The sequence below is a fragment of the Empidonax traillii genome, unplaced genomic scaffold (genome assembly GCF_003031625.1).
Source record: "Empidonax traillii isolate 1590-97213 ecotype Southwest subspecies unplaced genomic scaffold, ASM303162v1 scaffold240:size1935192, whole genome shotgun sequence".
NCBI lineage: Eukaryota > Metazoa > Chordata > Aves > Passeriformes > Tyrannidae > Empidonax > Empidonax traillii.
Genome location: NW_020955433.1, coordinates 883618 through 905746, shown reverse-complemented (window position 1 = coordinate 905746; position 22129 = coordinate 883618). Strand labels below are relative to the sequence as shown.

The 22129-nt window shown below is 38.5% G+C and overlaps 1 protein-coding gene across 2 annotated transcripts; it reads right to left on the bottom strand.

Moving 5' to 3' along the window:
- Positions 1 to 1691: 1691 nt before the first annotated feature.
- PGM2 (phosphoglucomutase 2) lies at positions 1692 to 20157 on the bottom strand. Of its 2 annotated transcripts, XM_027888545.1 has the most exons (15): positions 19986 to 20109; positions 19482 to 19558; positions 15223 to 15390; positions 14224 to 14330; positions 13801 to 13885; positions 12725 to 12808; positions 11723 to 11916; positions 11132 to 11321; positions 10339 to 10436; positions 7685 to 7865; positions 7473 to 7566; positions 6526 to 6655; positions 3814 to 4003; positions 3063 to 3196; positions 1692 to 2334 (listed from the first exon to the last, which is right to left on the bottom strand). In XM_027888545.1, exons 3-15 carry the CDS (start codon positions 15307 to 15309, stop codon positions 2232 to 2234), a joined length of 1677 nt encoding a protein of 558 aa, XP_027744346.1. In that variant the 5' UTR covers positions 15310 to 15390; positions 19482 to 19558; positions 19986 to 20109; the 3' UTR covers positions 1692 to 2231. The 2 variants fall into 2 exon arrangements, with proteins under 2 accessions (XP_027744346.1, XP_027744345.1); XM_027888544.1 differs by lacking the exon at positions 19482 to 19558 and having other exon boundaries at positions 19986 to 20157.
- Positions 20158 to 22129: the final 1972 nt, after the last annotated feature.

Sequence of the window (22129 nt, the reverse complement as noted above, 5' to 3'; positions counted from 1 at the left end):
TACCAGTATCCGGTAGAGATAACCAGTTTAGGAGATCATTTAGGTGGAAGATGAGAGAGAGATGAAGAGTTTGCCTCTGAAAGGTCTAAACAAGGAGAATAGAGAAGACAGTGACAACAGGAGCATCATTGTCATCATGGCCCTGCTGTGAAAATGTTACCAGAACCAGCCAGACAGCCACCCATTCACCCCAGAACTATCAGGAACTGCCTGCTCCTCAGAGAGATGACAACCCTAGCAGATCTCCAGGCAGGACAGAAGTAGGAATTAATGCACGTAGTTGATCTACATATAACAGCAACAACTCAGCAGAAACCTAGCCTGTCAGAGGAACCTGAGGGATAGACCAGGCCATCCAGTACTCCTTGCACCCCTTCAGAGGAAAGCACCTCGACAGACTGACCAAGACTGAACACAGATGGCTTCCCTAGGGTGGGGAAACATTAGCAAAATCCAAATCCAGGTTTGGCATGTAGAGGCAGACGTAAAATAAATATGCCTTTCTGGCCTGTAGAGATGTTAAGACAAATGCATAAAAAAATTAAGGAGCCATAATCCTCTGTCTTCAGACCTTCCCTGTGAATCCAGTAAAGCAGCCTTCATCATGTTTTGTAACAAAAGAAATGCAAGACCTTTCATCCACAGCGATCCCACAGAGGCTGTATACCACAAACAAGGTAGTCTTAACAAGCACTGACCAGCATAATCCAACTAGGCAGCAAGCAGTCTGGGCTGGGAGCTTGTGAAGAGCCATTTGCTTTGAATCTCAAGCTGCAGTGCAAGGCAGGAAACCATGTTTTGCAAGGGTGGCCTGTGAGTTAAATTACAAATACCATTTTCAACTCTACAAAGAGTGAACTTCAGGTATAGGCCCAACATTCACTCTTCCACTCCTCACGTAGTCAGTACCTTGAAATAAGGCTCCTTACTCTGTTCTGGGGACCATGTGCCTGTATTTCCCCTTCCTCCTCCCAACCTGATATTGTGATAGAGACAGGCATCGACACTCAGTAGCATAGGTGCCAGGCAGGTAGTGACAGACTACCCAGAAGCCAAAAAGCCCATGGCCACCCGATAAAAATTGCTTACTCCTTGAAGAACCAATTGCATCTGCACACAGGGTGAAATAGGTGATTGTTGAATATGAATGGCACATGCATCCCTCCCACCATCATGCTGAGATATTTCTTCAGCTTTCCAAAAGGTTGCCTCACTGTACCCGGCTGCACACCTGCTGGAATCCTCAAGTTGTATGGAAAATAACAAAGACAGAGAACTTGACTTCTGGGAGGATAACAAAGCTTAGAAGTTTTCCATGTATAAAAAGTATGTAAATGTTACACTGATACCCAAAACAAGTACTGAAAATGCAGAAACACCCTCTGTATTAAAGTCAACTGGTAACCTCCAAATAACCCTTTTAGGCTCTGCAAGTGCAGATGAAAGCATGCAATAAAATGGAAACTTCTGCTCTAAACTAGACATGCAGAATTATGCACCAAGTCATGGTGGCAAACAGTATGCCAGGCTCCAAAACTGGGGTATGCATTGAAATCATTATGCTTAGTTCAGAGGCAAGAGAAGGGTGCTGTATGTAGATATATGATCTTAATACGTTTATGGTATTAAAAGGCAGTTTAGTACACTTAGTATATCTAGCCCTGGATATGGTATATAGTCCACAGCAAATATTTATTCAGCAAATTTGTTGTGAGTTTCTTGTTTATTTGGGCCAAAATCCCCAAGAAGGATCACTGCCTCTGAAACATCTGCCCCAAGTTTTTCAAGGTCTCACCACAGGCTTTCAGGACTTCCTGTTAACAAAAGAACTTGCTTTGCAAATCTAAACCTGCACAGAGCTGCAGAGTGTTATCAGATTATATACACACAAAAGAAATTAAAGTCCCCACAAAACAGGCTGTGTTTCAGAAATTAGAATATTACTTATAATATTTAATTAAAACAAGTTTTGATTGAAATACATTTTCAGTCAACTTCTAGTTCATAAATCTTTTAGTTCACCTGATTGGGTGTTTTTGGTCCTTTAAGGGTAAAGGTACTTTCCTTCCAAAATAAGATACTAGATCCAAAAGTACCCAAAATAACTCTTAATAAAAGCAGAATTCTTTTTAGTCTGAGTTCTCAGCTGTTTGGTCCTAAAAATCCTTAAAGTCTTAAATAATGCACTTCTAATGCTGCGATAACCAATTAAGGTACTAAACTTGGCTATTTTACTCAGTCTTTCGTTGAAGTTTATTTTTTTCTGGTTGAAAGAAGTGTTTTTCAAGAGCGTTGACCAGTTCATCTAGTTCTTTCTTCAGCTGCTCAACATCACTGTGAAAAAAACAAACACACAAACATGGAAAACAGTGTCACAAATAGAGAAGCAAAAAGCACATTTTCAGTCTGAGGAATTTTTGTATCTGTTGCACTGTTTTAGACAAATATTTTCTGTTAATGCTAAAAGTATACAGACTTGATCTCTTATGGTAATACACTGATGTTCGCTTCCAACTGATGTGTGTGAACATCATGGGGAACAAACCTGCAATAAAATCTAAAGTAGAACAGCCAATTGGAGTTCAGAAGATCTTCTATTGCTAAATGTATATGATTAGAAGTGTAAATTTTAGACTTGTAACAGTATTTTTAATTTTCTTCTATGAGAAAGTGCTATTTTCATTATGTAAGTTAATAATTACTTATCTTTAAGAACTACATGATTCCAAGACTATCAGTCAAGGCTGTAATTACTAAACATAAAAGGGTTTGAAATATATTAGAACACTTTATATATGGTTATATAATTTTAAGGCAACCATGTGTGTGAAAAGAGGGTGATACTATTTTTACTGACTGCAAAAGTGAGTTCAAAGGAATTTCAGTGACAACACAAAAGCATCAAAAAACTTTGCAGTGTTGAAGCTTTATGCAAACAAATTCACTAAAATAATTACTTTAGTAATAGTATTTGATTGTGGAGAGCCCTTGTTTCACTAAAACAATACCAAAAATCCATATAGCCTCTATTACACCAAATTTACCGCTGTAAGTGACCTTACCTGTTTCCAGGAGGTGCACAAAGTTCAGAATAGTATTTGATCTTTGGTTCTGTCCCACTGGTTCTCATTGTGGCCACTCCTCCATTAGCAAAAGTGAATGTTATCATTTGGCTACTTTTACTAGTAGGAAGTATCTAGAAATATTAAGAATATTTATTTTAGAAGCTTGGAAAAAGACTGTTTATACCCATGACTTAATGTCACATCATATAATAGAAAGATCACTCAAATTAAGTTTAGTTATGTTTCCTTCATCATTGTAGTCTTGAGACCATAACAACAGCCTTGTCCTCAACCTAGAATATGGTAGCAGTACATCTCTCCTAGGTAGCTCATTTCAAGTCTAGTCAACATTTTTACTGTGAATAGAAATTGCTCTGTGATGGCATTTTCCAGGACAAAAAGAAACAGAGGTTGTGGAAAACTAAGCAATTCAAAGCCACATCTCAGTAGACAGTTTAACGTACACTCACAATATGATAATGCAAAATTGCTGTAGCAAGACAGCAAGATCCTCCTACCACCCTTTACAGGCTGTCATCTTGGAGAGAAAAACCACCACAAAACCAAACAACCCCCACCCCTACTCCCACTTCATTTCCTCTCACCAAGGCAAAACAATCATCTCCAATCTAAGTTATTTTATGACTCAGTATGTAACATAATGTTTAGAGTGTTTCTCCGTAGAAGTTTTTATGTATGTGTATACACATACACATATGATTTATATGTAATTTAGAAAGATACTTACAGCCTTTTGATCTGGCTGGCTGCTGTCATACCCAGTAGTTAGATCCCTTATTCCAGAAACTTTAAATCTACCGCAAGATTTTGGGTATGTGTTTTTTCCATCGAAGTTTCTAAGGTTGTCAAAAAGCTGTTGAATAACTTTAGGATCATGGCAGATGAAATATGAAGCTTTGGTAATATGGAAGCCATATCTGTGAAGACACAATATTTGTGAATTAAAGAAGCAATGTTGTTCTGGCAATTGTGCACCAAACTCATTATACAACCTTCCATAAAGCAAGACTCTATACTCATGGTCACCCAACTGTAGCATCAGTTTAAAACCCTTACAGTTTTAAGGCCTCAACAGCTTAACTGTCCTATTTTACATACTTTAAAGAAACTTCTGTGCAGATGCCTTTTCCTTTTAATGATTAAAACCGAGAAAGTTTACTGCAAAATCAGAAATAAAAAAAATATCATTAGTGCCTTGAAGAGCTCGAACAACCATAGGAAGAGATTATATCTAAATAGCTTCTCTGACTGGATTTCAGCTGACCTTTCCTGAGTAAAACAAATTTTAGGCTGTTTTTTCCAATCACACTTCAATAAAGTGTTTCTAACTAAACCAAAACTGTTCTGAACACTGCCTCTTTACCTTACCTGTTTGATGCCAGGTCAAATGATGCAGAATCTGCATCACAGACAAATGACCTGCTAAAACTGACTTTTCAAAACAGCGTATTGTTGAAAAACATACAAGCCTGGACTGGTTGTTTAAGTGAGCTCTTGCTACAGGTCAAGACTTGATAAAGAACCTTGATGCCAGTGAAAATCTGAAGGGCAGAATCGTTCGTTAGTACTTGGATGTTCACTCTAGAGACCTGAAAGACTCCTTAAATAGGGTCATGTTTATATCTAAATGGATATTTTGAAGGTTAATAGTAGTTAAATCAGTCTTGAGAATTCAACAAGGGAACTAACAAAACCTATCCTGTAACTGAAAAAAGTGATAAGCTTAGTAGGACTGTGTCCTTTTCCTGATCTGTATTTACTTCTTTGAGAACAGATGCCCATTCTATATTTTCAAAATGCAGAGTAGAGTTTCTTCTGCTTCAACAGCAACTGACAAAGCAAATCTGACAATGAATAAAGTAGTCAGAAGTAGAAAACTGCCAACTCCATACTAGCCACGAACAAACTAAGATCACACAGAAAATGATCCCCCAAACAAAAACAAGAATCTTCCTTCCAGTTCTAGTTATCAAGCATTGATTTAACAGTGCAGCTTTGTATCCTTCCCTGTATCTGCAGCTCTTCCACAAAGAGTGACTATGTGCAGTGACATCTTACAGACTGCTTCTATGCTAAAGATGTTCTGACTTTTAAAGTCCTCTTCAGTGGCTATATACACAGCACCATTGTGGCACAGCTTAATTCCACCCAGATAAATATTCCAAGGGCAACCTGAAGCAGGTGTTTACTGAATTAGTATATTAAAAAATATAACAAAAAAGCCCAAGCCAGAGAAGGATAATTCTTTGAACATGAGCTTCCATCTACTAGTAATAAAGGGAAATCTCCTGTCAGATGCTATATTTGCAGCTCTAGGCATGAATTCCTCTTCCATGCTTTTATATTACCGTTTCTTAAACCCACCTAAACTTCTGCTATGGACAATAGCTGATAAACCCCACAATTTATTTATGCAGAGTAAGCAAGTCATTGCCACTTGATTGCTTTTTAAAGAGTGGATCAAACAAGCATGGCTGGTGCTGCATGCAAATGAGAACTCTAAGGACTGATAGAACGAGCGGCAGCAAAGCTGGAGTTTTCCACCAGTCTCTTCGCAGGTTCCTCCGCTCATTTGTTAGTGTCTGAGCGACATGAAGAGGTGGACAGTATCAGATAGTCTGTGCTGCTCCCTTCTTTATAAAAACAACTCAAAATCTCCACAAAATCCACTCCCTGCCCTATGAAAGCCAGTAGCCATCTTTGTTATTGATTTTTTTAAACACATTAAACAAGAACAAAAGAAAAGCAGTGCCTCATATTAAAGGCTCTCAGAGAGGATACCTAGCTGTAAATAGCCAAGAGTTATAGCAAATCACAGCATTTCTAAATAATCAGCTCAGATCTCAGTAATCAGAAGCAAACCCCAACTACATAAGCTATCCATCAAAAATAGACAGAATAATATCACAAAAAGCCTAACTTTAGAGCCAACTAGAATTAATTTAATCACAAGTAGCCCTGCAAGGACAAAAGCAAGCTGGCTTCTATGAGTAGCATAAATATGTCATTCTGCCATCAACACTTTTGTGCATCTGGCTCATTCAAGCAGCAAGAAGTACTGTGATCTCTACAACACAGCAATACTGCTGGCCAAAAACCTGCTCAATTTTCTGTAAAAAGACACAGAATATCCCAAAATGGAAAAACCTTTCAGACAAAGCAAATAAAAACAAGCCAATTAACTAATAAGGAATTAGTAATAGAGTATTATTATTATTTTTAACATACCTTAAAATGACACAAAACAAAGTCATAAACATATTCATGCCCATGAGGCAGGAGCATTTTCTGGAAGACTACTATTAGCACAGAACTGCGTTAATAGTACAATAACCCACATTTTAATTCTTCATATACTAGAGGGTGCTACTGAGTCCCTATGAACTCCAGCATGTGAAATGGAGAAATCTGAAGATTAAACAATTATAATTGAACTCACTCATCATAGACGGCTTTCAGCTGCTGAGTCAAAGACAAATTCCTGGTTGCCAAAAAGCTAGCCATCTCTGCAGTTATAACGGCAGCACTGACACCATCTTTGTCCAGAACAGCAGGACAGCACATATACCCTAAATAAAGAACATTATGAACATTATAGATAATGTTTTGACATATTTTGACACAAATTTAAAGTGAAATAAGATAAAATGAGGGGAGTGTGGCGTGGGGTGGTTAATCAAACCAACATTTTCTTAAAGGACAAATGCACATTACCAGAGTACAGACATTTTGGAGTTAAACCAAAAATAGAAAAATTTTATTTTCTAATCAGTGTTAATTTTGATAAGCAAGGTATATAATAGAATTTCAAGACAGATGTTTGCACCACATCAGTGCCAGATGCTCCCAAGTATTTGTGGAGCTCTCCTGAAAGAGAAATGCTACACTGCAGGAACAATGCAAGTACTTTGTCTCAAATGCGATTACCTTACATGGAACCGTAAGGTAACACTGATAATTATCGGCAAAATTAGTCACACTTTCTCTGGTTTTCAGGTATTGAGATACTTAAGAAATAGCTTTACGATTTCCTGTTCACAGATTCATAGCTTTTGTTCATGGCTTTCATTCATGGCTTTCCAGTTTACAAATATAAAGGAATTTTTACAAATATAAGGGAATTTTTACTTTATTCACATTTAAACTTAGCTTAAAACTGTCAGGTAAACAAACAACTTCAAGTCTGAAAAATGCGTTTGTTTCTTTTTTTTTAAACAGCTTATGCAGAATTTGCAGTCTGTCTACATAGTCATGCGACTGAAGATACATACACCTAACTCACATGAAACTTTGTGCTAAGCAGAGATATAAAAGATTAAAACCAGCAGTAGTAGTTCTACTTCCACCATTTTGCAGGACATGAAAACATAATATTCTGTTTCTTACCTATAGCCTCTTCAAAGGCAAAAAGAACAGCTTTTCCCTGGTCCATGAGCTGTTTGGCACGGTTGCCCATCCACTTGAAACCTGTCAGTGTTTCCTGCAGCAGTGAGGAAAAATAGAAGGCATTAAAAAGAAAAGCAATGCTTTAAAAAGATGTGACACTGTGTAAGAAAGCAAATTAAAGAACATGAAATAATATGTAATATGTTGCTTACCTCAAAGTGAAAACCTTCTTTTAATGCAATTGCTCTCAGAATTTTGGAAGAAACAGTACTGGATAACATGTAGACATCTTTAATGGCACGAGTATCTCTATTGTTATTTTTCCAGCACGTGAAGATCCACCAGCCTAAAAGAGCTCCCAGTTCATTTCCAGAAAACACTTTCCATTCACCACTAGAGAGGAAAAAAATAATAAAAAGTACATGATTTCAAAGGATAATACTGGAGGGGAAAAAAATTGGTTCTTCTACACATCAATATTAACAAATAACCCACTGCTTCTGAATTCCAAGCAACAGTAATAAGATATTGTATGTTCATTGTGAACAAGCAAAAAAATTCCTCCCTCCCCCCAAACATTCTGAAATGGTTACTGTCCTCCTCCATCATATGTACAAACTTTTGAGCTTATCCAAAGATGAAACACTGATATTTCCAGCATATTATAAGTAAAACAAAAATATTCAGCAGAAAAACTATAAATCAGTGACTAAGACAAGCACAAAGATACAAAAATACAATTTTCAAGTAAGTCAGTATTTTAGTTGACCCTTTGACCAATACTTTTTATTTAATCCCAAATACATTAATTAGTCATTGAGAAGATTGGAAAAAAAAACAAAACTTCAAATGGGTAAAAAAAGACTAATATGGATGTGTTGCTAGAACATAAAAAAAAAAACTCAAGAAAAAAGGGAAAGAAAAATGCAAAAATTGTCCAAAAATTCTCAGTAATAAAAGGGGACAAAGACACTACCAAACAGACAAAATCAAGACCTACAGAAACAGTACCTGTTGTGAAAGAGGAGCAGACTCAGTCTCCTGCATTTATTGATGCCAACATGCACAAAGCAATGCACAGCGGCAACTTAGTGTAAGAGTGCTGAGAGAGTGTGCTCTAGCAGGAGTTTCTGTCAAAGAAGAAGTACAGATACTGTAGAAGCCTATATTAATATTTGATTAGTGTATGAACAGCTACAGCAGGAGTCTGAGAGGACGCAGGACTGAAAGTTAGGAGACAACTAAGACTAAACAATGAGCACATAGGTAGGAGAGTGAGAGCACCATGCTCTCACTGGGGATAAATATGATAAACTAACACCCCTCTCTTCAATATTCTGATAGCTCTAAGTTTTTAGACAAAAATCAGGAGAGATTTTGCATTCTTGCTTTAACCCATCATAACTAGCACAAACTGAAGCATTTTATGCCTTTTCCTCAATGCTGAATTGCCAACTGAGGCTGGCACAGACCAAAACAATTGAAATAAGGATATTCCAGCCAATACTGCCCAAGATACTGCAGAAAGCACCAACCAGCTCATTCTTCTTCTAAAGACAGATAAGCCTCCTTAGTTCATGGTGCAAGGTTAATAAGTTTAAAAGTACCTCAAAACCCCAAAGAAAACACTGCTATCTTTGAAGCTGCTACAAAACAGAAAGAGATTATCTGGTAAGCAAAACAGCTACTTGCACTGCTTCCTTTTAATGTTTTTTTGGAATTTGTCTAACTGATACAGATTCAACTCCTTGCATCATCCACAATCAGAGAGGACATCTAGCAGGTGCCCATCTTGTCCCTTGGTTACCAAAGACTGTTGCCAGAATTTTATATCCCTCTTCTGGCTCTTATGCACAGGGAATTTATATATACTATTTCTGCTTCTGGCCTAGCAAAAGATTTTTTTTTCTGCTCCTCTCTGAGCTGGAAGCCTTGAAGCTTACTTTTATTAAAGATTTATGGTTTCTAACTGCTCAGATTAGTTTTGCTTTATCAAGGTAGATACAGGAGAAACATCACTATTTGCAGAAATTATACCAAGTGCAGAACTTCAGCTTGTTCTCATTCATCAAATATAACCCCAATACAGGCCATTGTAAAAGTACAGGATATCAGGAGGGCATGAAATAAGGGGATGGCCATACTGAGACAGAACTATAGATTACATTCCATGAATACGAAAAATTCATTATAAGCCTCTGATTAAGCAAGTTTGCCTTTTGTGAACCCATTCTTGACAGGGTATACACAGATAAATAATCCATGTATAGTTGGTTCTTGAAGAGTAGAGTGCAAATAACTACACTGAGAAGTACTAAACAGTGACAAACCTTAAGGTGAAATTCAGATATGTAAAGAAGTGGGGAACTGAGCAATAGAGGCACAAATCATCTAATGATTAGTGAAGTGTCTGGTTTAACAGTATTTGAGAAAGAAGGAACTCATACTAAAGAACAGAGATTATCAGGGAACTATAAAGATTCTCCTGAATATCCAAATTATTATTTAATAAACATAGTATGAAAGAAGTTCATCAGTTTTATGTGAAAAAGTTCTAACTGAAAACCTACCTTTAAAAAGATACAGCACAATCACAACAATTCACATACTTCTGTGCATGCCTTAAGTACAGCAAGTGTCAAGTATTTATTCAGGCTTCTGCACAGTGTCTAGTATTAATCATCATTTCATGTCCTGCCTCCACTGTGCTCTGCTTCATATGGTCTTCTCACATTTCTGTTTTTTTCAGTCCAGAAATTACTATTGTCACTATTCTTCCTTTGCAATACAGGTAGCAAGAATTCTCCAAATGAGCCTAGCCTTTGAGTAAAAAATGTGAATGGCTTGCATTTCATTATTACCATACCTCTCTTGTTTCTCTGCCACTGCAAGTCGATCAGCATCAGGATCATTTGCTAAAATTATTCTTGCCCCATCTTTTTCAGCCAAAGCAAAAGACAATGTCTGGAAAAGTGGCAAGCAAGACCAGATGAGCATTAATATTCCCAAATAATATTTTCACTTTTGTTACAGGTTTTAAATCATTTTCCCAATTTATTTAATCTCAAACATCCAAAATCATTATGTGTCTCTCAAAAAACCTAAAAACTTCTAGCCTTGCAGCAGTAGAACACAATCAAGACTTTTAACTTTACCTGTATGATTCCAATTCTGTAGCTTCAACTAAAAGCTACTTAGATTCAATGGGATCCTTCAATAACAAAGTGCAGCAGAAATAGTAGCAGGAATTCTAACCACCTGCCAGGACTTCTTCTGCCCCCTCCTGGTGTTGTGTCAGAAATCAGTCCTTGTATTTCAGATTTAAATTGTACAAACTTTCAAAACCAACTGAGAAGATTTTTTTACTATTTCATTTTTTAAAAAAATAATTATCACTTTGTTCTATGTGCAGATGCTGCCCATTCTGTTAGAGTACAGAACAAAGCAGTCCAAAGTTATAGCTGATTACTACCTGACTGGTTCAAATAGTTGTATCAATGAAAGGATACCAGCTAACTCTTCACTAAATGTAAGGCTATGAAAACAGAAACAAAATAGAACCTTCAAACAATATCTATAGCTGTGACTTCAGGCAAAAAAGAAAGATACTGAAAGACATTGCAAATACTTCAAAAAAAGAAAAAAAAAAATCTATTTACCAGAACACCTTTGCCTTCTTCAGGATTTGGATACTTCACTGTGGGAAAGTCTGGATCAGGATCTTTCTGCTCCGGAACAGCAAAAGGAGGGCTAAGGTCAAATGCCTTGAAGGCCAACTGCACAAATTTATGACCCACACCATGCACAGAAGTATGAACAAATTTCAGGTTTGTTTCCTTGTTTATATTCCTGAAATAAAACAGGTTAACAGTAAACTTGGATATGGAAGAATGTTCAGCACAAAACTGACTGTTTTCAGGAACAGATACTAGTCAGTATTCTATATCACAGGAGACAATTCCAATTCTGAAAAAGCAACGCAATTTCTCTCATTGCCCCAGCTCTCTAGTAATTCTGACTTTGGTTCTTTTCACTCACTTTGCTGGGTTAGACTTCTGCCAGGCCAGCAGATGGCACTGGCTTGCTACAGCACCACAGCTGCCAGTGCTACCACAAAAGATGACGAGAAGGCACAGGCAGAACTGGGTTATGGCAGGATCATGGCCACCCTCATTTCCACCAGTTTAAACTGCCCTGATGACATACTTCATGGAATACCCTGTATTCTTAAAGGAATTAACACCAGTCACCTGTAAAAGCACTGCTTCTGTATGTCTTTGAAATACTCCTTATTGACCATGGCATAAGGATCATGAAGGAGCGGGCTGCTGTCAATCAGTTTGTCATCCCAAGCCTGAGGCCATGGCTCTTGGTTCTCCTCAATAGCCTGAGAAATTCCCTTGTCATGAGGGGAAATGATCTGAGCACCATTCTCCCAGTAAACCTAAATAAAAAATAGAGTATTTGATAATTAGTATCATAAGATAGTTTTGTTACTTTTTTTGTTGGTTAAGGTGCAATACATTCAGTAAGTCTTAGAGCAAATTAGGCTTAGGTACATCCAGAGTATTCTCCTGTTCATATTCTCAGTGTTTCTTTTTCTGTCCCATTTTTGTTCTATAAAAAATAGCTGGTTTATTTTATCTAAAGATATCAAGATCCATAATGAACTCCAAACCAAGAGCGAGTCATTTATTGAGAAAAATTCCATTTTTGTGTTTTGGAAACAGTTTGCATATGACTAGCCCAGCCATGGAATGACTGGTGGACAGGTAATTCAAATATTTTTTTTCAGTGGAAAGCAGATTTCTTTCATAGAAAAAGCTTACACCGATAACTGTATCACTCAGCAAAAGAAAAATATGCTACAAAAAATTATTGGAATTTCTTTAAAATGTTTTGCACAAGCAACTCATTAGGCTTTATATATTTTGAATTTTCTGGATTTGTAATACTAAGGAGACCTTTTAAATTCACGAACTAGAGAAATAATTAATGCTTTTGAAAAGAAGTCAATATTTTAAAGTGTTCCAAAGTATGCAATGGTGTTACTTCCTGGTTTCTAGAGCAAAGATTTTAATTATGGTATTAGTATAATGTGCCACTAGTTTTAAATATTTACACTTAGAAGAGATCAGACTAGCAATTAATTTCGTCTATACCATGACAGGAACTATATACAATAGCATTAGTCTCTCTACAGGGAAAGAAAAGGTTTGAAAAGAGCCAGAAAGCAGATCACATAGGGATACCTTGTAACCATTGTCTTGTTTTGGATTATGGGAAGCTGTAACCATAATTCCAGCACAAAGCTTCAGATGAGTTACTGTATATGGCTGTAAAAAGAGAAAGATATCTGGAGTGGAAAGTGCAACATATTATATATTATTTATTCTCATGCATACATAATACTTCCATAATAAAGGAAAAGAAAACCAGGATGTGATTCCTACACACTGACTTCCTAAAGCAGAAGCTAGGTAGTACTTGCTCCACTAACCCCATGTGGCACAACTTTAGTCCTTGCTTTCTCTTGTGCATTTTTCCATTTATGTGTTCTTAGTTTTGTTTCAGATGCTTTGTGAATCTCCAGAGCAGTGTATTTATAGAAGGAAGCCAAATGCATGTGTTGCCTACTGTAGAATGACCTGAGGTACCCAAAGTCTTATGGGGTGCCAAATGTGTTGGGGTAATGACAGAAGTCCATGGGGGGCAGAGAACTACAATTCAAGCAATCTCATCCATACTGTCTTCTGAGAGCAGTCTGTGGAGCAACTAACTCCATCATCGTTCAGAAGAGAATCTTTGGAGAGAGCTTTTACAAATTAGCCCAAAACAGATGGAGTGAATTAAAAATAAAGCATTATTTGTGACCACAGGTTCAATGTATGTTTACTCCTGGCTCTTTATTTAATAGTGAAATGCAATCAACTGCAGTTCTTGCAACACTGCTTTAAACTGCACTATGAAGAATTTAACCCTAGATAGACAACTATCACAAAACTAAATTTGTGCGTGTTTCAGACTTCAGACTCCACAGCAATCTAGAAACAATGAGATGCCTCCTACAAGACAAGTCTGCCTGAAAGCAGGAATGAATAGAAATGCATCCCACTGTCACCGACATTCCACATTCTCCCTTCTCTTGCTATGGATGTTGTAAACTAAATATAGCTAAATAAGCACAAGACTAACTGCAGGAAGAGCTTAAAAAGTAAAAAGTGGTTTATCTAGTTATTCTTAACGTAAGTAATGCAAACTATCTGACAAAATTTGTGTGCATATAAAAAGGATACAGTATATAAAAAGATACAATAGAAAAACCTACCACAAAGGGAGTTGGTATTATATCAGAGAACAGATAAACTGGAACTCCTTGACTGATGAAGGTATTGGCAGCAAGTCTTGCAAACCTAAATAGGAAGAAAAGATGCCTAGGGAATATATTCATTTTCTCACCGATTAGTGACCTAGAATTCACAGCTTCTCTCCCACCCCCACTCAATTAAAAATTCCAAAACCCAACAACAAACAAAACTACACATCAAATATATCTCAATTATTATATGGACCCAATTTAAATGTGTTCCCTCACTGTTCTCAATAGACAAAGCACAACTCTAAGGACTGCTTTGGCATTACCAGAATACTCTAAATACCTTAATTCACTCTACAAAAAGAAAATACAGTTGGAGTAGACCATAATGGATCACATAAGGCATCTACAAAATACTTAAAACCTGAAAACTACCTTTTGCTACTACCTCCGCTGGAAAGATGAGCACGAGCATCAAACCCAATCACAACTCCTCTCTTTTTCAGGTCACTGAAATTCTTCTCAAGGTATCTGCAGAATCCCTGAAAACAACATCAAATCCACTTCATTAACCCAATCTTAATATTTAATTTATCATTGCATTAAGATGATTGCTAAGATGCTGATGTCTTAGAAAGGTGAGTGCGCACAGCATCTCACTGAACTGCTCTGGGATTTAGCTTGTCCAGGACCAATAAACACCAAGAAATATCAGAAACCTTCAAATCTATATTGCAAACCTAGACAGCATTAAAGTACTTTTCAAAATATCAGAACCAGCTCCAAAAAGGAACAGACAACATGATTAGTCTGAATTGCAAATTTTTAAAAGGGATTTATCTGTATTAAGTCTCACATGAAGAAGAGAACAACAGGCCAATGTTTCCATTTTTTAACCAAATCTCACCCTTAATAATGACACCTGTTTAGGACATGATACACCACCATGCCAGGCTGCAGTAATTTCAGGTTCTGGAGTTTTTTAAGCTCTTCCCAAGTAGATCTACTTTAGGATCTATGTACATACATACAGCTTCACTGCCTTTATGTAAATTTATGCCCAAAAAACAGAAAGCCTCAACAAATTTTGGTTACCTTTGGGGTTTTTTGTAGTTGTTACATCAGTACTGTTACACTTGAGCTTAACTACAGCCGTGTATAAATTAAATTGCAAATTAAATATGGAAAATAACTTTTAATGGTTTTATAGCTTCTCTCTGCTCATTTTCAGAAAGCAGCACTCACCTAATAATTATCAATTAAATTACTTCTGAAAACTGGAAGAACAGTAAAAAACTTGTACAAATGAATACTTGTATTTAGAGTAAGAAACTCTAAAAAATTTGTAGATTACTGGTTTTGCTTGCTATTAATAAGAACTCTTCCATTCATATATACAACCAGGTAAGTGAGATAAAGTGCTGAACACAATACCTGGGTTGTCTGGATAATAGTCAAGTCGTTCATGTGGGAAATCCCTGCTCCCATGGCAGCTCTGAGCCCTGCTGTGCCAAACTCCATTCGTGAGCCAAAGTATTTCTGCAGTTCTCCAGCATTTCCTTCTGCAAGCAATTGCTTCACGATCGCGTAAGTTTTTGGATTCTGTAGATACAAAATTCATATATTCTAAAAAAGGTTTTGTTTGTCTGTCTTAACAGAACTGGCTTTCTGTCCCAGTCTCTGTATGGGGTTATTTCAATATCAAAACATGGCACACCACCTCAAGAATACCAGAACTCCTGCTACATCTTCCTAATTTTAAATTAGTACAACTTCAACTATTACTTATTTTAGATTTATCTCCTTCTTCCTAAAGCAAGTTCACATTCTCCTTTAGTGAACATGCTGCCTTGACAGCAGTGTGTATATATATATATATATATATAAACATTTTGGGATGTTAAAAGATTTCCAAGATGTCTGTTTTAATGTTTTCTAAACATTTTTTAAAAACAAAACAAACAAAAAAAGCACACTTTTACAGTTCTGAAAAATTTTGTCATCACAACACAAGAACTCTTCTAAACATTTGAGAAAGTATGTTAAGCTGATTATTATGAAATATTTGTTATTTCCATAGCAATATATGTAGAGTTTAAAAAAATAAAATCTTAATCTTGTCCCAAGACTGGCTAACACCAGGGGCAGCAGCAAAACTATGCAGACTGGTCAGAAGATAAAGACAAAAATTTCCAACATATTTGCAAGTAATGCTTGGGATGAAAGCCTAGCAACTATAGCCAAGCTCATAAACAAAATTACTCCACAGTGGCAACAAAAGGGCTTTGTCAGCTTGTGAACAGTGAGGAGTTTCTAACTTTGACTGCTTTTCTTGGTATATTGCATCTATATAATCTATACTGCTACCAACTCTCTTTGTTTCCAGACTTAGGGAATTAGTAAAGTCCTGTATGCTCCAACTTCTCAATCTTAATAACATGAGATTTGTGATGTTCAGTATTTGATTTCTTGAGAACCGATGAGCCAAGAGGACAGTAGCACACTCCTGGTAAAAGGGTTATCTGGAGAGGAGGCAGGTCACTCACTGCATGAGTACACACACTTTATACTGGAGTACAAAGATAATTTCCAAAGGGACACAAGCTTTGATTTCTAGGCAATCAAACAGTCTCATAAAAGTCACAGACTTTACAATTTCCTGGATTACTTACAGCAAGGGAAGGCATATTATCCTAGGCAAAAAGAAAAAAAAATCTAAATGCAGAAACTTCTGTTTTCTGCAGCTTCAGAAAATACTGCAGAACACACACAGTAGTAGCCATGTGAGTGAGCTTGCATATAAAGGTGTAAGCATTCTTCACATCAAACTGAGACCTGAGTCAGGATGTTCTAATCACTGACCTGTGCACCCCTGCTACGGGACAAACAACATAGTTTAAATAAATACTTAAAAAGCTAAAGAGCCTTTGGTGCTAATGAGCAAACTACTTAATGCAGAATAAGCTAAAGAATTATAATAAAAAAAATCCAGTTTCTTGAGTGTAATAAGCAATTAGGTAGCCCAGAATTACTGATTTTCAGTTTAAGAATTACCACTTTACCAGTCCAAGAATGTTTTAAGTGACAACCTCCTTGTAGAAGGCTCAACATAATTATTATTACTGAGTAATTATATTCTATAAGAGGAAATATAATTCTATGTTATTATATAGGGCAGCATAACCATTCTGAGTGTAGGCTGTTTACAAGTTGACGTCAACTTTTTGCTGCAACATCAGGCCTGTGTCTCATAGGTAAGGCTGAATGACACAGTTTGTACCGGGCTTTGTACACTGCCCAGTCACCTTTTTATTCCCCTGCATGAGCTTTGTGCACACGAGTCATCTCTTCGCACTGAAATGAGCATCTCTAAGTAGATACTGCACACATTTGTGTAGATGTTTGACAGACTAAAAGTTGCAATGCCAATACAGAAGGACATCCTGCAGCCCCCACAGCCAAGGAGGGGTTTGTTTGTTGTTATTAGAGGAATTTCACAGGTTTGGTATCTACTGTGAAATTAGTGGGTCCTCCAGTTTTTTAAGTCTGGTAAATGATTGTACATGTCCAGGTGCCTGCCTGAGTCTTACAAGTTTCAGTCCATATCATCTGCTAGAGAAAATGTGATTGCATTAATTTAGTTGTTTGGGTTGTTTCCCCCTCCCTGCCTCCACCCTCCACCAAGTCACGGTAAAAACCCAGCACAAGTCTATTCAATATAGCAGAAGGATTTTTCCAGAGTTACTGTTATGATTGTTTATGGCTATATTCTCCTAAGAATATGTCTATTTTTTTGTGGAGAATGTTATGATGCCATCATATATAGCTAAGTAAAAAAATAAACTTAGTTTTGACTTCTTCTTCTGCTTAAACAAACTCTTCACAGCATCTCTACTAAAGAAGGATCAAATTGTATGTGAAGAATAAAGTCCTGGGTTTCTCCTTTCTTATTGGTTCTCTCTGATTACACTTTTTCTACTCTGAGATTACACCAGATGTGAGTATAGGAATACCAATTTCTGTGATACAGTAGGAGGTGATTTAATACCGAGTTAATATCCACTAGTGCAATTAGCTTGAACATCACCTGGTAACACTCGAGTTATTTACTTTAATCGACACTACAGGAAAGCCCAAAGAGGTATCATCAGTACAGGAGTCCCCACTAGGTGCTAGAGTAGAGGGAAAACTTCTGACTAAACAGATTTTATATTTACTAAAAACAGAAACTACCTTCTATTCATAATTTTATGATTGGTAATAGAAAAAATGAACAATATGCTACTACTGTAATGAATACAGTAATGAAAACAGCCTGGTAACAAGCACAGTAATTACCATCTAGGTAGAAACTTCCTCTTAGGTCAGCAGGACTGCCATCAGCCATAAGGGCACACTCTTGCAAACTATTATTTTGTAAGAAACATGCTGCTTATCATCATTAAATATTAACCTATCTCTGCATGTCGAAAAGGAATCTTTTTTTATATCAGAGTAAATGGACAAGGGTTATACCTGATTCTTCTGTTGCTCAATACAAACAAGTAACAAGTCCCTGAGAAATTAAAATACCTCATCATTTTTGAGCATTCAGCATTAGGTATTGTACATGGGTCAATTATTACTGAGTCAAAGATGCAAGTGTTAACAAAGGCCTAACCTTTCAAAAGTAAAGATGCTATAATGGACACTGCATTAGATTTCCAGAGGGCTTAACAAAATACTCAGAATAACCACTTGGAAATTAAATTATTACACAGCAGTTAGAAATATACCTAGTGTTAGTCAGGGAAGTTATGCAAATAGGAGGCCCTTTGAAACCAACTGTTTTCTCAAAATCAAATTAAATTAGGGGGAAAAAAAGACACAAAAGCTTAGTGTCATTTGACATGATACATTAGCCATTCTGAAAGGAGGATGAGTTTGGCACAGCACTATCATCAGTAAAACTGGAGCTGGATAACTGATCAGTTAAACAGTCGAATGATCTTTAATGAGGAATCACAACAAGCCTGAGGTACTTCTAATGATGTTCTTTAGAACCTATAAAGAATATTAAATAAAGAATTATTATATGTTTTCACTGATAATCTTGAAATAAGCAGAAGATGCCTTACCAAACAGGTACGTGAACTGCACAGAGTAGCTCTGGAGCATTGTACAGTGCGGAATCCAAGGCAATCGCTTAAGTGACTGAAGTGGGACAATGGCTAGTGTGTTCCAACACAGCCAAAATAACAACGTTTATGAATAGGGCCATAAAAGATGCAAACTAAACAGGTCAATAGAGGCCTGCATCTGATTGGGAACTGCAGCAGCAAGCAACTACATGAGCATTTCCAGAACACCACTATGGCAAGACATTCCTTTGGATATGTGGAAAATAGAAAGTATTTTACTTCTGCTTATAGTGCTGTCAAAACCAAAACTGAAGACAAAGGTAAGTCTTAACAGAAGGGAAATAACACATGCTAAAGTATTCCCAAGCAACACCAGAAAAAAAGGGAGAAAAAACATGAGACCAGACAATATTGAAGATTCAGGAGTTATTTCATTAACAGTCAGAATCACTAAGCATTGGGTAACACCTGAAGAAAAGAGGATGGACAAATTCTGCATTTCCTAGTGCTTTTGAAGCGAGCCCACGTGTCTTTTGGGAACAACCTTTTTAATTGACAAAAATTTGGACGTATCAGGAGGTTTTTAACACAGAGATAGGCAACACTACAATGTCTGTTGGCCTTTCATAATTTAAGCCTATCAGCTGCCCCTGCAATAGAAGCGGTTCGGATCAACACAGGCCCTTTCGAAAAAGACATTCAATTACAGCTGACAGCCATTCAGAGGGACGATACTGAAAAACCAGCTGAGAGGGTTTCCAAATGGAAGCGGGGCTGCTGCCGCAGGTGACGGAGCCGCAGGGCCGGCCCCGTATCCCGACCTGCGCCGGCCCCGCATCCCGACCTGCGCCGGCCCCACCGCGGCCCTCGCTGCGGGGCGGGAGCTGTGGAGGGAGAGCACTCCTCGGTCGAAGAGCTCCGAGGGCAGAGCGAAAGGAACCAACAAGTGCCTTGACCGCACACAGCACCGGCACACCGCAACAGCCGAAAGTCACCCCGGAGTGCCTCCCGACCCTTTTCCAGCCTGAGCCCCCATCGCCGCCCCCGCGGAGGAGGGAAGCGCCCGTCGTCCTTTACCTTATCCCAGAGCAACCACTGCTCGGCCGCGCGGCGGAGCGCGGCATCCCCAGCAGACCCTCGCGCTGCCATCCCGATCCCAACACCGCCCGAACCGCCGCTCCGCTCCTTCCCTCTTCCGGAGCGCCCGCTCCGCTCCGCCCGCCGGGGCCGTGCCGGGCCGCCCCACCTCCGCCCCGCCCGCCTGCCCCGGCCCGGCAGGGTCAGGGTCAGGGGCAGCGCCGGGGCTGGCCCGGACCGCCCCGCCCCCGCCCCGCCCTCCGGGGCCGCGGGTTAGAGTGGGGGATTTAATGATTTATCTGATGAGCCGCGTCTCTGCCTTTCTCCGGGGTGCCCGAGGTGCAGCGAGGGGCTGCCCCGCCACCGGGGGGAGCCCCGAGCGGCGGCGGTGGAGCGGCCCCCGGCCCCGGCCCCGGCCTCGCACCGCGCGGGGCGGAGCGGGAAAGATCCCAAATAACAGCGGGAACGCTGCGGTGAACAGCCCAGCCGCCTCCTCCTCCTCGGAGTGGCTGACTAAAGAAAATAATGCTGCTGTTAACTGTCACTATTCAGGGGCATTGGACTGAGGCTACTAAAATTCCTTTTTAAAGTCAGTATAAATGAGGGATGACCTCTGGAGAACTCTATATATAGAGCTTACCCAGATGAATCCTGGATGAGTCCTATTCAGTGCTGTGCGAAGCTGGCAAACTCTAGTCTCACTTTTGGGGCTAAAAATCCCATTCCTGAAAAGAGCTTGTTCAGTGTTGTGAATATGTTATTAATGTTGTAGAATTCTTTTTGTTTACTTGTGAAGAAATTTTCTCTATATTACACTCTTTCAAGTTGAAGCTGCTCATTGTTATCAGTTGAAATGTCTTATTTTTAAGTGTTATAATTTATACACTAAACTCCATGACATGTATGACTGATTAGAATGAATACTAATTGGGTAAATTAGTACCTTGGGTAAATTTTCACCTTGAAGTGATTTTCTCCCTCTCCTTTGCTCTGGTGAGATCTGACCTGGAGTACTGCATCCAGCTCTGGGGTCCCCAACTTAAGAAGGAAATGGACCTCCTGGAGTGAGTCCAGAGGAGGGTCACAAAGATGACTAGAAGGATGAGGCACTTTTCCTGTGAGGAAAGGCTGAAAGAGTTGGGGTTGTTCAACCTGGAGAAGAGAAGGCTCTATGAAGACTTTAAAGCAGCCTTCTAGTACCTAAAGGGGGCTTTACAAGAAAGCCAGAGAAGTACTTTTCACAAGTGTGTGTAGTGATAGGACAAGGAGTGATGGCTTTAAACTAAGGAGGGTAGGTTTAGATTAGATATTAGGAAAAAATTCTGTACTATGAGAGTGATGAGGCACTGGAACAGGTTGCCCAGAGAAGGGCCAGGTTGGATGGGGCTTTGAGCAGCCTGTTTTCATGGCAGGTGACCCTGCCCATGGCATTGGATTGGAACTAGATGATCTTTAAAGCCCTTTATGACTCAAACCATTCCAGGATTCTACAATAAATCTTCACAGATATAACGACTTGTACAGACACTTTGAAACCTTTCAAAGTTCATTAGGACATGGCCAGCGTGCATGTGAACAAGAGAAATGCTACATACACATCGTTTGCAAGGATGTTAATGCATATCCTTCTGATATTCATTACTGATCAGTAAAATAACTGTTAAGACACCATTCTAGAAAAACTCTGAGAGGAAACATCAGTAGAACTGAAGAGCAAGGAAATCAGACAGGAATTATGTTGTTTGGCTGCTTTTGGAATTGTCTTCCCTTTCTCTTTGGTAATGGTCATTCAGCCCAGCTCCTCTGGCCTCTGCATCTCTTTGGCTGCACACAAATCTGCCCTCAGCTGCAAAATTGAGAAAAAAAAAAAAAAAAGCATAACTGAATTTCACCTAGGAAAATGGACTGTGTCCCCTCTGCCAGAATGAGAGCACAAGTTAATATGGCTTTGATTGAATAATTATTATAGCTTATAGCATAGTGTTCTTGAGAGAAGCATGAGCTGCCAAGCTGTTGTTCTGTCTAAACAGTTCCTATAACTTAGCTTGGGTTTTAACTGGAATCCCCTGAGGATACCATGATAAGCCTTTTCTGCCAGGTTGATTTCTTGCGATTTTTTTTTTGGCAGAGATGCCGTTCAGAGA